This window comes from Rhinopithecus bieti, unplaced genomic scaffold (assembly GCF_001698545.2).
Source record: "Rhinopithecus bieti isolate Rb0 unplaced genomic scaffold, ASM169854v2 scaffold_66136, whole genome shotgun sequence".
Taxonomy (NCBI): Eukaryota; Metazoa; Chordata; class Mammalia; order Primates; family Cercopithecidae; genus Rhinopithecus; species Rhinopithecus bieti.
Genome location: NW_016825124.1, coordinates 60,805 through 75,232, shown reverse-complemented (window position 1 = coordinate 75,232; position 14,428 = coordinate 60,805). Strand labels below are relative to the sequence as shown.

Below are 14,428 nucleotides of genomic sequence, written 5' to 3'. Positions count from 1 at the left end.
GAGTCAGTCAGGGGACAGGGCAGAGGGCACCCACCAGTGAGAATCAGTCAGGGGACAGGGTAGGGGGGTGCCCACCAGTGAGAGTCAGGGGACAGGGCAAGGGGGCACCTACCAGTGAGAGTCAGTCAGGGGACAGGGCAGGGGGGCACCCACCAGTGAGAGTCAGTAGAGGACAGAGCAAGGGGGTGCCTGCCAGTGAGAGTCAGGGGTTACAGGGCAGGGAGGTCACCAGTGAGAGTCAGTAGAAGCAGGCAGAGAGGCCACCAGTGAGAGTTGGGGGACCGGACAGGGGGCACCCATCAGTGAGAGTCGAGGGACTGAGCAGGGAGGTGCCCATCAGTGAGAGTCAGCGGGACAGAGCAGGGGGCATTCATCAGCGAGAGTCAGGGGACACAGCAGGAGTGTCCCCTCAGTGCAAACTGGGGAAGGGCTGGGACTGAAGAAGGGAGAATGTGTGTTCTGGGGAGGGTGGCTTTCTGCTGTCACTACTGTAGCCATATCCAAGGATAACTGTTTGGCCTTTTTTTCTCCAAGTATGCATCTCAAGGTGAGCCTAGCTCTCATAGACAGTAATTCTGAAATGACAGAATTGCCATGGTGATTAAAGTAGCGAGTCCCAAGCAGGTACCCAAGGATTGCCCTTCCATGACAGCACTTCTGAAATCTCAAAGCTTGTTTTCCTTTAGAAGCCATTTTTTCTCTGGGTTTCCTGGGTCTGTCAGGACCCCGCTGATGGCATGCCTCCGGAGATGCCAGGCTGTTTCAGTCTCTATTCGCTCTGCTGAGTGTGAACTGTTACATGTTTTACAAAAGAAATATTCACGTATTTGATTGAGGAATGTCATGCATTCTTACAATGCTGGCAGTGTAGATTACTACAGGCTCTCTAGTAATCCGACAGTTTCACGTTCCTAAAGTCTTCGTGGTTTGGGACAAACCACGGAGGATGGGATTGTCGTCATCATTAGCAGCGGCAATAGCAGGGACCAAGAGGGCCTGGAGAATGCCAGGGGCAGGTGTGGGCGTCTGTGCTGTGGCTGCAAACCCGCGTGCTGCTCTTACCCTGGGTGCTGACCAGGAAAGAAGGCACTGGTTGGTCACAAGTGGTATCACTGTTAATTGTGCTTCTTCAACAGGAAGGAAATTGAGGTTTTAAAGAAAGACAAGGAAAAGGCCTGCTCTGAGATGGAGGTGCTCAACAGACAGGTGATGTATCGATGCCTGGCATGGAGCTCATGCCACCCTTCCTTTTTTTTATTATTTTGAAAGCGTTTTAAACTTACAAAAGGAAGTGGAGAACATTCTTCTAAAAGACTTGAGAGTGAGTTGCTGACCGGCCCCCAGGCGTCATCAAAGTCAGGAACTGAGTGTGGCTGTGAAGACCCCTGCCCCAGTCAGATCTGCTGGTGGTCCCAAGGATGTTCAGAATCATGTGGCACGCAGTAGTTGGGACCACAGGCATCCCCTGCAGGGTCCCTTTGGTGTTTTGATCTAGAAACTGTGAGCAGCTTCTCACAGACACTGGCAGGCAGGCACTGTCTGTGTTGTGAGTGCCTGAGGCTCTGCACTGGCCCGAGGCCCAGCTGCTTGTGGAGGTGACCCGCCTGGGGAGCTGCATGCCAGCATGCTGAGCTCATCTTTTGTATTTTTAGTAGAGACGGGGTCTCACTATGTTGCCAAGGCTGCTCTCAAACTCCTGGCCTCAAGCAGTCCTCCAGCTTCGGCCTCCCAAAGTGCTGGGGTTATAGGTGTCAAACACTGTGCCTGGACACTCCCCAGATTTTGGATTTTTTTTTTTTTTTCGAGACTCATTATCACTGTCACCCAGGCTAGAGTGCAGTGATGCGATCTTGGCTCACTGCAACCTCCACCTCCCAGGTTCAAGCAATTCTTCTGCCTCACCCTCCCGCGTAGCTGGGATTGCAGGCATGTACCACCATGCCTGGCTAATTTTTGTATTATTAGTAGAGACAGGGTTTCACCATGTTGGTCAGGCTGGTCTTGAACTCCTGACCTCAAGCTATCCGCCGGCCTCAGCCTCCCAAATTGCTGGGATTACAGGTGTGAGCCAGTGTACCCTGCTGACCCCAAAAATTTTACCATGAAAAAATTTAAACACAGGAAAGTTGAAACAATATACAGTGATCACCCATATACCAACCTACCACAACATTAATGCAACTGTTATCGACATTGCTGCGTGCACTTTAGTTCTGTTGATATCTATATATTTCACTTGTGTGTGTGTGTGTGTGTGTGTGTTCTGAACCATTTGAAGATAAGTTGGAGGCCAAGGTGGGCGGATCACTTGAGCCCAGGAGTTCAAGACCAACCTGGGCAACATGACAAAACCCCATCTCCACAAAAAAAGAGACAAATCAGCCGCGTGTGCTGGCATGTGCCTGTAGTCCCAGCTACTTGGGAGGCTGAGGTGGGAGGATGGCTTGAGCCTGGGAGGTTGAGGCTACAGTGAGCGGAGATCATACCACTGCACTCCAGCCTGAGTGACAGAGTGAGACCCTGTCTCTAATAATAATAATAGAAAATAAGTTCCAAATGTCATGATACTCCACTCCTCAATATTTCAACAGGCATCTCTTAAAAGGAAGTGCATCTCCTGCCTTGCCACATTGAAGGAATGCTGTCACACTTACGAAACTTAGCAGTAGTTACCTCATATCAGTATTCAGACCATATTCTCATTTCTCCAGTTATTAAAAAGTGTCCTGTACAGTAAGTTTTCTGACAGTAGGATGCAGCTGGGGGTGCCACATTGTGTGTAACTATGCCTCTGTTCAGCCGTGTTTAGCTATCAGATCAACTTATTGGCATAAACCAGCCACTTGAGTGCATTCATGGCACCTGTGGGTCAGGCATTCAGACAAACAGCCTGGATAGCCATCCCTACTCTGTGATGCGGGGGCCTCAGCTGGGAAGGCTGGACAGCTGGGGTTACCTAATGGCCCGGGCTAGAGTCATCTGGGGACCCCTTCTGCTCATGTCTGTCTGGGGCGTCTCCTCATGGGGCTGGACCTGGAGGGAGTGTCATGGGGGGTGTCAGGGAGCTAGTGTTCCAGGGCAGCTGGTGGGAGGCACGGCTCCCAAGCCCTCCCCGGAAGTCACTCCACGTTATTCCCACTGAGTCCCTGCAGCTGCGGAGAGGCTTCTCTGATGGGTAAGTGTTCAGGTCACATTGCAGAAGAGGACGTGGGATGGAAGAAGCTGCTGGAGAGGCTTCTTTGGACAACACATCCCCTGCAAGGTCACTTTGGTGTTTTGATCTGGAAGACCTGTTTTTCCCCATGACACTGGCTTTTGGAAGAGCCCAGGTAGTGGTCCCATGGGCCATCCCACATTCTGGATCTGTCCAGTTGTTTTCTGAGAGTGTAGGCTACTCTGGTCGTATGTCACTTGTCTGTCTTGTAAACTGGAAATTAGGCCTAAAGGCTGGAGCAGATGCAGAATGAACATATTTGACACAGATGTCATTTGTTTTAACACATGGCCAGGAGACAACTGCTGACATCTCATGCTGGCTTCTGCAGTGAAAGCCAGATGAGTACAAGTTCGAAATTAAGAGGTGGGGCCGGGCGCGGTGGCTCAAGCCTGTAATCCCAGCACTTTGGGAGGCCGAAACAGGCGGATCACGAGGTCAGGAGATCGAGACCATCCTGGCTAACACGGTGAAACCCCGTCTCTACTAAAACTACAAAAAACTAGCTGGGCGAGGTGGCGGGCGCCTGTAGTCCCAGCTACTTGGGAGGCTGAGGCAGGAGAATGGCGTCAACCCGGGAGGCGGAGCTTGCAGTGAGCTGAGATCCGGCCACTGTACTCCAGCCTGGGCAGCAGAGCGAGACTCCGTCTCAAAAACAAAAAAAAAAAAAGAGGTGGCCAGCGTGAACGCCACCAGGAGCAGATAGCATCTCTGCCTCCTGATGCAGCTCCCTGCACAGTATCTGCCCAGGAACTTGTCACCCGAGTCACAAGGAAGCACCAGACAAACCCCAAATGGGAGGAGATGGAACTGTATTTGTCAGAAAGTGTCAAAGTTATGAGAGACAGAGGCTGAGGAGACATTGCACATTTGAGGAGGCTGAAACAACAGGACAGGGCCCGGCTGATCCTGTGCCCGGAAGGATGCTGCCAGGCTCTTTGACAAAATGAAGTGTGGGGACATGAAAGCCACTGTCCTGAAGCAGTAGCTGCACAGTAGCTGCGTGACAGCTGCTGTCCCCGGGAGGCAGGCAGCTGTGGAGGAGGGAAGACATCATGTGTGCGCCTGTGTGTGTAGGGGGGCAAAGCAGATTGTGGGGGGTGTTGTCAACTAGCAGCCGGGATGGAAGGCAGGTGGGTTTCCGTGGTCATGTTCTAGTCTTGCAACTGTTCAAGTCTGAAATTATTTCCAAATGAAGAGTTTTTTGTGTGTGTGTTTGTTTTGAGATGGAATCTTGTTCTGTCACTCTGGCTGGAGTGCAGTGGTGTAATGTCAGCTCACTGCAACCTCTGCCTCCCAGGTTCAACCGATTCTCCTGCCTCAACCTCCCAAGTAGTTGGGATTACAGGTATGCGCCACCAAGCCCGGCTAATTTTTGTATTTTTAGTGGAGATGGGGTTTCGCCATGTTGGCCAGGCTTGTCTCAAACTCCTGACCTCAGGTGATCCTTCCACTTCGGCCTCCCAAAGCACTGGGATTACAGGCATGAGCCACCACACCCAGCCACCAAATGAAGGATTTAAATGTTAAAGGTGAATAGAAGAAAATCCACTATTATGTTTATCTCAAGAACTGAAGGAAGATTCCATTTCTACTCATGAAATCAAGGCTGTCTTTAGAGGGCCAGGTGAATGTGTGTCCGTATTAAAACAATTCTCATTTTCACAATGAAATGTAATAGACCCGTGAGCTCTACGCCAGACGTAACTGCCACGTGCTTATGTTGTGGTGGAAGCTTCTCTTAACCTCAGGCTCGAGGTTCTAGGGAAGGGATGAGGTGAGGTTAATTTGCAAGGAATTGCATGAGAAAAACGTGTGGACTCCCTAATCTTGAGTAAATCCAAATGGAAACAACGTCCCAGTTTTCTTACGTGCCTGTAAAACCGATAAAAGCAAAGGCAGTGGTTGTTGGCATCACTGTGGGAAGGTGACGTGTACGTGGTCGATTGTGCTGAGAGTGGGTCAGGGGACATCGCTCCGAACCCCCAAGAGCTGCGGTGGGAAAAAACAAGTAAGCAGAAATGTGGTTGCATGAAGATGTTCCCAACAGGTGACTGCAGACAGCAGAGCCTCCGTGGTCCAGACCAGACCACAGGGCCGCTTTCCTGCCACTGTTGCACTGCACGGTGCCCTCACAGGTTCACCCGCTGAACGTTTGCTGAAATCCACTATCTATGGGGGGTGCTATTGAGAAAAAGCAAAACATACCATTTGTTGAACCCATATACCCTGCCAAGAGCTGCGCTTGCGTGTTCAGTGACGGAGATCAGAGAAGACTTAAGGGATTCATACACCTCAAGTTTAAATAGGTTGCTTTTTCATTAAAGTTGCTGTATATTTTTAAATATATTAAAATAATCGTGGAGGAAATGAGACAAACGTGAAAGGTGTTCCAAACAGTGGTTTGGATGGTCATGGCATCGACTCCACTCTGTTGGCCTAGATGTGTGTGTGTTTCTCCTAGGGCTGGAGCAGGCTTCCTGTCCTCGGCACTGGTGACGTGTGGGGCCGATCATCTGCGTTGTAGGGTGTCGAGTGCCCCCATGCCGTTGGTGCCAGCAGCTTCCTCCATCTCCAGCTGTGATCACCAGAAATACCCAGAGACATTGCCAGACATTTCCTCAGGAGCAAAGCTGTGCCTGGTTGAGAACAATTACAATGATATGAATTGAGCTGCTGGCTTAGAATTCTTTTAGGGGCAAGGTGGGGCTGGGCTCAGTGGCCCATGCCTGTAATCCCAGCACTTTGGGAGCCTGAGATGGGATGATTCCTTGAGGCTAGGAGTTGAGGACCAGCCTTGGAAACACAGAGGGACTCTGTCTTGACCAAAAAACAAAACTAGGTGGGAGTGGTGATGTGTGCGTGTGGTCCCAGCTACTTGGGAGGCTGAGGTGGGAGGATCGCCTGAGCCTAGGAGGTCACGGCTGCAGTGAACCATGAATGTGCCACTGCAGTCCAGCTGGGGCAATAGAGCGAGGGCCTGTCTTGAAAAACAAAACAAAGCAAAAAACTACTTAATAAAAATATAGCCAATGATGGGCAAATATATATATAAAATAAAATTAAAACATGTTTTCTTATGTATTTAAAAACTTGTTCCCCCTAGAATCAGAACTACAAGGATCAATTATCCCAGCTCAATGACAGGGTTCTTCAACTGGGACAGGAGGCTTCTACCCACCAGGCCCAAAGTGAGGAGCATCGTGTGACCATTCAGCTGTTAACACAGAGCCTGGAGGAGGTGACGTGCAGCGGGCAGCAGCAGGTGGGTGGCCTCAGCCGCCGGCAGCTCCACCTGGGCTCTGCTGGAGGCTGGGAGCTGCAGGGTGCAGAGGTGGCTGCAAACAGGTCAGGACAGGTGCTGAGGAGCCTGGAGGGAAGTGAGGGACTTCCCAAGCATGCCTCGGAGAAATAGGTGGACTGTGCTGTGTTGGCAGATCCCAGTAGCTAAAGAAAATAGCAGAATAGCTTTACATGCTGCTGACAGAGGAGGGAATTGGTGCAAAATTCCCTGAGGGCAGTTTGGCAAAATATACACTTAGAGGCTGAAGGAAGTCCACATGCCTTCACTTCAGGATTCCTATGGGGTGTTCCCGAGAGCCTTGTGGAAGGATGCAGCTGCAGCACTTTCCTTGCTGTGCTGTTTATAATAGCAAAGCAGAAAGGAAATCTGCCGAGTCACCACAGAAGCTGAGGGAGTCACTGGATCACAGCACAGCCATTGAAAACCATGTTTTCAAATCACAATTAATGCCCTGGGAAACGCTCCCGCTGTGGTGAGGAGAAGGCGCTTCCTGCAGTGCGTGGCGCACCCAACACTGTCTCACCAGGGAGATGCGTGTGTGTAGAGGAGGGGCCGGGGATTGACTGCAGGACACAGGGCTGGCCTTGGTTGGTGGGTTCATGGGGATTTAAATTCTGTAATTTTTTTTCTTTTCTATAATGTTCTGAGGTTTCTGCACGAATTACATACCAGACTCTTCAGATACTTCTTGACTTGTGCAATTGATGTTTTAAAAACAGAGTGACCAAATCCAAAAACTTAAAGTTGAACTTGAATGCCTGAATCAGGAATATCAGAGCCTGCAACGGTCACAGTCAGAGCTGACCCAGACCCTTGAAGAAAGTCAAGGCCAGGTGGGTGTGAGTGGTGGCTGGAGGCACTGCGTCCAGTCCCACCTGGGAGCAGCATCACCACAGTGCCAACGGTGTTGCCAGGCCTCCTCCAGCGCAGAGAAGGTGTAGAGCTGGCCTGGACACAGCTGTCCCGTGCTTACTGGGCCCAGGAAAAAGCTGCTCCCAGTGCAGAGTTGGTTTGACTGTGCACAAGCCCCGTGAAGAGTGGTGACTCAGTTTACTCCCAAGGGAAGGAGTGCGGTCACCATGCTGTGGGTGAGCCCTCCACAGAACGGAGGAGCCGGAGGCAAGCCTGGGGACTGTGTCATCAGAACCAAGGCAGCAGGCTCCAGCCCTGGGGGTGGGGTGAAATGGGCACTCATGGACATGCATGACACTGGCCTCTGTACACGCCTCCAGGTGCCACACCTGCTGGCCCTGCAGGGAGAGGCATGGGAGGTGCAGACACAGGAGGCTGGGCTACAGTGGCAGGAGCTCATGGTCTGGGACAGACAGGTGTGTGCAGGGGCAGCCGAGCAGGGGCCTCAGGGAGGGGAGCCGGCTCAGGGGATGCTTGTGGAGGGGTGGCTCAAGGGAGAGGAGAAGAGCAGGTGTGTGGCGGCCAAAGGTGCCCAGAGGGCGAGTGCCCAGTGTGGACACAGCTGCAGGGCACACTTGGAAGCTTGGGGGCTGCAGAGAGGAAAGGGGGCTGTGGGAAAGGGTCTCTCCCTGCCTGCCTATGAGGCTTGGCTGAACCTCTGCACCCAGTCCCCCCAGTGCTGGCCCTGGCGCCCTGTGCAGAGGCATCCCCTAGACGTCCTCAGACACAGAGGGGTCAGCTGGGCACGGATCCCAGAGCTTTCTGGGGTGCTGTTGGGGCTCCCATAGGCTCTTGGCCTTGCAGCTACAGTCTGTCAGTTTCCCAGAGGTGCTCTGCCTATTTGGGGCACCCTTCTCTACTTTTGAGTCTAAAAGGAACCCTGAAAAATTGCCTGGGCCAGTTTGAGTCCTTTGAGGCTGAGGAGTAAGACCACCTGAAAGGGCCGGCACTTCCTTAGCACCTGGCGCTGGGAGGCACCTCTAGGGCCACGGGAGAGCATTCCACACCCCTGGGGCCATGCCTGCCACCAGCCTCTCAGTCGGGAAGCACCTCACCGAGTCTGTCATGCAGCCATGTGGGTCACCCCTTCTTCCTCATGATTTAGAGGAAGACGCTACCCCAAAGCAAGTGGCTTCCAGTCAGCATCAGGAAGCTGGGAGCTTCCAGGGTAGCTCAGGACACTCTGGAAAAGGCAGACGGGGCTCCCTAAGAGTGGCCACAAGAGGCTGGGCCTGAAGCTGATGTGGTCACCGTTTCCATGGGGGAGGGAAGCCAGGGCAGTCACTGTCATGCCCATGTGTGGCTCAGGAGGAAGGCCCCAGAGGCCAGAGCAGACAGGAGGGATGGGGCCTCATAGAGGAGCTCAGAGGGTGGAGGGTCTCCCAGGGGAGCTCAGAGGGCAAAGGGACGGGGACCCACAGGGCCCTCTCCACGGGAAGGACAGGAAGGGTGGCTGCACTCAGGGTGGGAGATGATGCCTCGTCTGAGGCTCTGCCTCACTCCAGCACCCAGAACACAAATGTCCTTGTTTCCAGTGCTCCCCGGGGACGTCTTTCCCTGTCCCTGTGACTGTCAAGGTCTGTAGATGTGGCCCGTCTCGCGTTGCTGAGGAAGGAGATGAAGAGCACTGGATGGCTGTCTGTTCAGCAGATGTTTACAGGCTGCCCACCATGGGCAGAGAGCCCCCTTGGGCTGGACCCAGGCCAGCTATGGAGGGGCTTAATTCGTGGGGGTTTGGTCCCAGGATGGCGGTGGGGGGTAGTGCAGTCTGAGGACCTGTAAGCATCAGAGCCGAGGGAGTCAGGGTGCGGGGCCAGAGCCTTCCTGGTTGGGTAGATGTGCTTGATGCCTGGGAGTCCCACAGGTCTGGGGGACAGCAGCCAGAGTGACCGTCTGAAATGAGCCTTCGGGAGAAGGCTGTGTTTGGTAGAGATGCGATTTAGAACTGGTTCTTCCCTCCTTTTCTGTCTCAAACCATAAGCTGCCCCCGAGGGCCTGGAAAATGTGGGGTGCAGGTGGCGTCTCTCTGGGGTGACCCCCGTCCTGAAGAAGGGTGAGCTTTACAGTGATGACCTGGCCCCCCAAGACGGGCCCCCAGCTCAGCTGAGTCAGTGCAGGGACCACTGAAGGGAAGCCAGGCCTGGCAGTGCGGGCGCAGGGCATTGCCTTCCCTTTTCCTCCACCATGTGGTGATGCCAGGCCCGGCCCAAACATGCNAAAAAAAAAAAAAAAAAAAGAAATGGGCTCCTTCTAAATTTTCAGGGGCTGCTGCATCCTCAGGAGCACACGCCCTCCTTGTCCTTGCGGGTGGGGGTGTCCTTGGATGGAGAGGGTGCCCCACTGTGCCATGTCTCAGCAGCCCCACCAGAGCTGTGTCCCCTCCCCCGTGCAGGTGCAAGGAGCTCACCTGAGGCTGAGGCAGGCCCAGGCCCAGCACTCGCAGGAGGTCCAGCAGCTGCAGGAGCAGATGAGCCGGCTGGGGCACCAGGACCGTGTGGCTGAGCTGCAGCGCCTGCTCAACCTTCAGGGAGAGCAGGCCGGGAGGCGCCTGGATGCACAGCGGGTGAGTGGGGGTGCAGCGAGAGGCGGCTGACAAGATGAGGAGGAGGGTGAGGTGGGCCCAGCGGTCCTCAGTTACTCAGAAGCTGCCCAAGTGTGAATACATGAGTCATCTATGTAGCATGTCAGATGGTGAGGAGGGCTGTAGGGAGAGGGGCAGCATGGTTTTAAACAGGGTGGCCAGACAAGGCCTCACAGGTGGCCCCTGAGGTGGTGAGACCTGAAGGAGGTGAGGGAGCAGCTCCCATGTGGCCGGGGAGCAGCAGAGGCCCTGGGGTAGGGGATACTTGGCATGTTCCAGGGGAGCAGGGACCGGAGGCAGAGAGCAGAGGGTGACAGACCGGGCCCAGCAGGTGCCACGGACCGTGCAGGTGGTGGGCAATGGGAGACAGTGGCTCCGAGCATGGACTGTGGAGGGTGGGATCCCGCCCACCACCTCCCAGCTGAGTGACCTTGGGCAAGTGAACCTCTCTGTGCCTCAGTTTCTCATCTGTCAAGTCCTGCTGGCAGTGGCGTCCACCTCAAGGCTTATCGGGAGGCGTCAATGGGTTGGCGCTTTTAGAGCACTTGAAGAGGCCCCGGCACTGCTGTGCCCTGTGCAAGAGTTTAATTCAAAAGGCTGAGGGAATAACTCACGCCTGAAATTCCCAACATAGTTCATAGTTCATCAGGGACAGACTTCAGGAGAGATCAGGAGCCAGAGGGCAGGGGACACCCTTCTGGAAAAGGAATTGGCACACGACTTGAAAAGTGGGTAACATTTGATGTTTGTAAAGTGTAAATTCTAATGAAGAACAACCTTGTAACATCACACAAAGGGGTCAAGCTAAAGTTAAGCGATGCTACATTATTGACAAACAAAGTTAAGGAGAATCCTCCTAGAAAAAGACACTTAACAGTAAGGGAAGCTCACTTTGGAGTTATTTATGGTTAAAATCTTAGGACCAGTTCTCTGAGGACAGATGAGTCTGCTGATTCTCCCTGAACAACAAAGAGAGAGGAAAGCTGTGTGGTCTGGCCCAGAACATATTTTTGTTTTGTTTTGTTTTGTTTTTTGAGACAGAGTCTGACTCTGTGTCCAGGCTGGAGCGCAGTGGTGTGATCTTGGCTCACTGCAGCCTCCGCCTCCTGGGTTCAAGTGAATCCCTGTCTCAGCCTCCCAAGTAGCTGGGATTACAGGTATGCACCACCACATCCGGCTAAATTTTGTATTTTTTTTAGTAGAGATGGGGTTTCATCGTGTTGGCCAGGTCAGTCTTGAACTCCTGACCTTAGGTGATCCGCCCGCCTCGGCCTCCCAAAGTGCTGGGATTACAGGCGTGAGCCTGGCCACCTGCAACCTTCTTTTATGGCAGGAAGAACATGAGAAACAGCTGAAAGCCACAGAAGAGCGGGTAGAAGAGGTGGAGATGATTCTGAAGAATATGGAAATGCTCCTCCAAGAGAAAGTGGATGAGCTGAAGGAGCAGGTGAGTGATGGGTGCTGCTGCTTTCGTGCTCGCGTCCTCTTCTGAGCGCTCTCTACTTTTATGGGTGTGCAGGCAGCTATTATAGGAAAAGGCTGCTGTCTTGTCACAGAAGTCCAGGGAACTAAATGCATACCCTACACTGCAGGTGCACATTGCATTTATTTTCCTTCAGGAATGGTTTTAAGATCTGTGCTTTGGGTGTTCACATACACTCAGAAAGGGCTCATCCGTTCATTTGTTCGTGTAGTCATTCAGGCGTCCCCGAGCACCTCTGGTCGAAGCTTTCCTAGGTAGACCTGAGATAAGCAGAGCTGAGCCTACATCCCGGATCTGACCCTCTGGAGACAGAGGTAGAGCATACATGCCCTTGGGCCATGATGAATGCTCTGAAAATGAGAGAATAGAGGTGGAGGGAGCCGGTGGGGTGGTCAAGGCCACGTTGAAGAGCCAGCATTTGGACAGATGCCCAGTGACCAGCACAGGAAGGTCCAGCTGTGTCCCCAGCAGAGGCCAGGTGGCATTTGGAAGGCTCACTGGGTGGGAGATGGACACATCTCCTCATGTCTGGGGGACCCCAGGGAGGGTGCATTCCAGGCAGCACACAGCCATGGAGGAGGTCGCCATGGCTGGTGTGAACTGGTAGGGCTCAGGTAGGCAGCACCTGTCATGTGTGTCCAGAAGCCAAGGTCAGGGGTTTGGGTTTTATCATAATGGCAGTTAGAAGGCATTGGGAGATGTTAAGTAAAAGCATGGCAAGATCTATCTTTTAAAAGAAACCATACTAGGGAAAAAGTCACTTGGGCTGCTATAAGGAGCAAAGACCAACAATGAGGTGCCATAGCTCGCCTGATCTATGGATGCTCGAAGTCTAACTCAGCAGGTGGGAACCAACGTGCAGCAGTGCTGTGCCCCGAGGGCTGATGGCACAGAGTGTGGGTGGACCCCACGGGCGTGGGGTGCACACACAGAAGAGGCCTGGCCACGGACCACATTCAGTTGTTAGGAGATATTAAGAGAAATGTGAAAACCTGGAGAAGTATTTTTGCTCCATCGTGATCCAGTATGGTTTGGTCTACGTGAGGGATCCCGAGCTCAGCCCAAACTAGACAAGGCATTTGTGGAAGGTGCCCAGTCCCTCCCTGGGGCCACCGTCCTTGCCCAGCTCCCTCCCCTGCTGGTGCCCCCAGTCCCTCTCATCCTTTCCCCCTGGCACACACCCACAGTCCTCAGTTGCCTGTCTGGCCAGTAACACCTGACTTCTGGTTAAATCCTGTGGCTCCTGCACACCTGCCCTGGCCCTGAGCCCAGGCCACAGCTCAGGGCCTCAGTACTGCCTGTCCTGTGGCTGCTTCCTCCCCTGCTTCCCCTGGCTCATGGCCCTGCTGACAATCACAGCCAGTAGAGCACACGCAGATGAACCTATTCCACACTCTGACCATCCCAGGGCCTTTTGAGGACTGTCCATTTTGGCCTGAAGTCCCTGAAGTCCTTGTTTCATGGCACAAAGCTGCCTCAAGTTTTCTCCACCACATAGCCCAGCAGATTCTCAATTTCCTCTCATGCCAGAGTAACAAAACTTATCATCATAATGCAGTATTTGTGTCAGTTGTTTTTTTTTTTTCTTCTTTTTTTTTGGAGATGGAGTCTCGCTCTGTTGCCCAGGCTGGAGTGCAGTGGCGCAATCTCTGCTCACTGCAAGCTCCGCCTCCCGGGTTCACACCATTCTCCTGCCTCAGCCTCCCGAGTAGCTGGGACTACAGGCGCCCACCACCTCGCCCGGCTAGTTTTTTTTGTATTTTTTAGTAGAGACAGGGTTTCACTATGTTAGCCAGGATGGTCTCGATCTCCTGACCTTGGGATCCACCCACCTCGGCCTCCCAAAGTGCTGGGATTAGAGGCGTGAGCCCCCACCCCTGGTCTTGGGTCAGATTTCTAAGAGCCCAAAACTATGGTTTGCATAAATGTGGGAGGATAAAAGAGAGCAGGCTGATCTATAGAGTTTCTCCACCGGCCTCATGCAAAGTATTGGCTTCCTCCCCTCTCTAGTTTGAAAAGAACAGGAAGTCCAACCTGCTGCTGAAGGAGCTGTATGTGGAGAATGCCCACCTGGTGAGAGCACTTCAGGCCACCGAGGAGAAGCAGCGAGACGCCGAGAAACAAAGCCGCATCTTGGAAGAAAAAGTTCGCGCTCTCAACAAACTCATCAGTAGGATTGCCCCTGCAGCCCTCTCTGTGTAAAGACGGATTGTTTTCCAGGATTCATTCAAAAGCACATCTTTTAAATTAAGCCACTGTGATGCCTTAGTTTTCCGTGGGTCATGAGCATGAGTCCTGGGACATCTGAGGATTGGGATTCTTTGTTCACCCCCCAGACAGTTAATGCCCTGCCCTGGGCAAGATCGGGTTCGGCGGCTGGGGGAATATGCATGTTGCAAAAGCCTGTGTTTTTATTAGCGGTCCTGAGTAATTTTCCTTGGCAAAATTCCGTTTTGCCACTTGTTGGAGGCAGATTCTGGGAGCTGTCAGCAAGGAGTAGCTAAGTGAGTAGTTAAGGACAGCACTTTCCATGTGCTACTTCTGACCCGGCTGTCGATTGAAATGTAAAATCAGGCCGGTGCGGTGGCTCAAGCCTGTAATCCCAGCACTTTGGGAGGCCGAGATGGGCGGATCACGAGGTCAGGAGGTCGAGACCATCCTGGCTAACACTGTGAAACCCCGTCTCTACTAAAAAATACAAAAAACTAGCCGGACGAGGTCGCGGGCGCCTGTAGTCCCAGCTATTCGGGAGGCTGAGGCAGGAGAATGGCGTGAACCCGGGAGGCGGAGCTTGCAGTGAGCTGAAATCCGGCCACTGCACTCCAGCCTGGAAGACAGAGTGAGACTCCGTCTCAAAAAAAAAAAAAGAAATGTAAAATCAGGGCTCTGTACAGTTTTGCCATTTCACTGTTCTGCTTCGAGCTTAGGTTATTA

General features: G+C 53.0%; 1 protein-coding gene across 7 annotated transcripts in view; it reads left to right on the top strand.

The window, feature by feature from the left end:
* The window catches only part of NINL (ninein like), a 133,998-nt gene extending 119,858 nt beyond the window's left edge, over window positions 1–14,140 (top strand). For 6 of the 7 annotated variants that reach the window (XM_017862788.1, XM_017862782.1, XM_017862784.1 and 3 more), the window contains 6 exons: window positions 1,137–1,206; window positions 6,321–6,479; window positions 7,238–7,351; window positions 9,823–9,993; window positions 11,345–11,458; window positions 13,505–14,140. In XM_017862788.1, coding sequence (XP_017718277.1) covers window positions 1,137–1,206; window positions 6,321–6,479; window positions 7,238–7,351; window positions 9,823–9,993; window positions 11,345–11,458; window positions 13,505–13,696 — 820 coding nt within the window. In that variant the 3' untranslated portion in view covers window positions 13,697–14,140. The remainder of the gene's footprint in view (window positions 1–1,136; window positions 1,207–6,320; window positions 6,480–7,237; window positions 7,352–9,822; window positions 9,994–11,344; window positions 11,459–13,504) is intronic. The other variant, XM_017862783.1, reaches the window with a different exon arrangement.
* The last annotated feature ends 288 nt before the right edge of the window (window positions 14,141–14,428 follow it).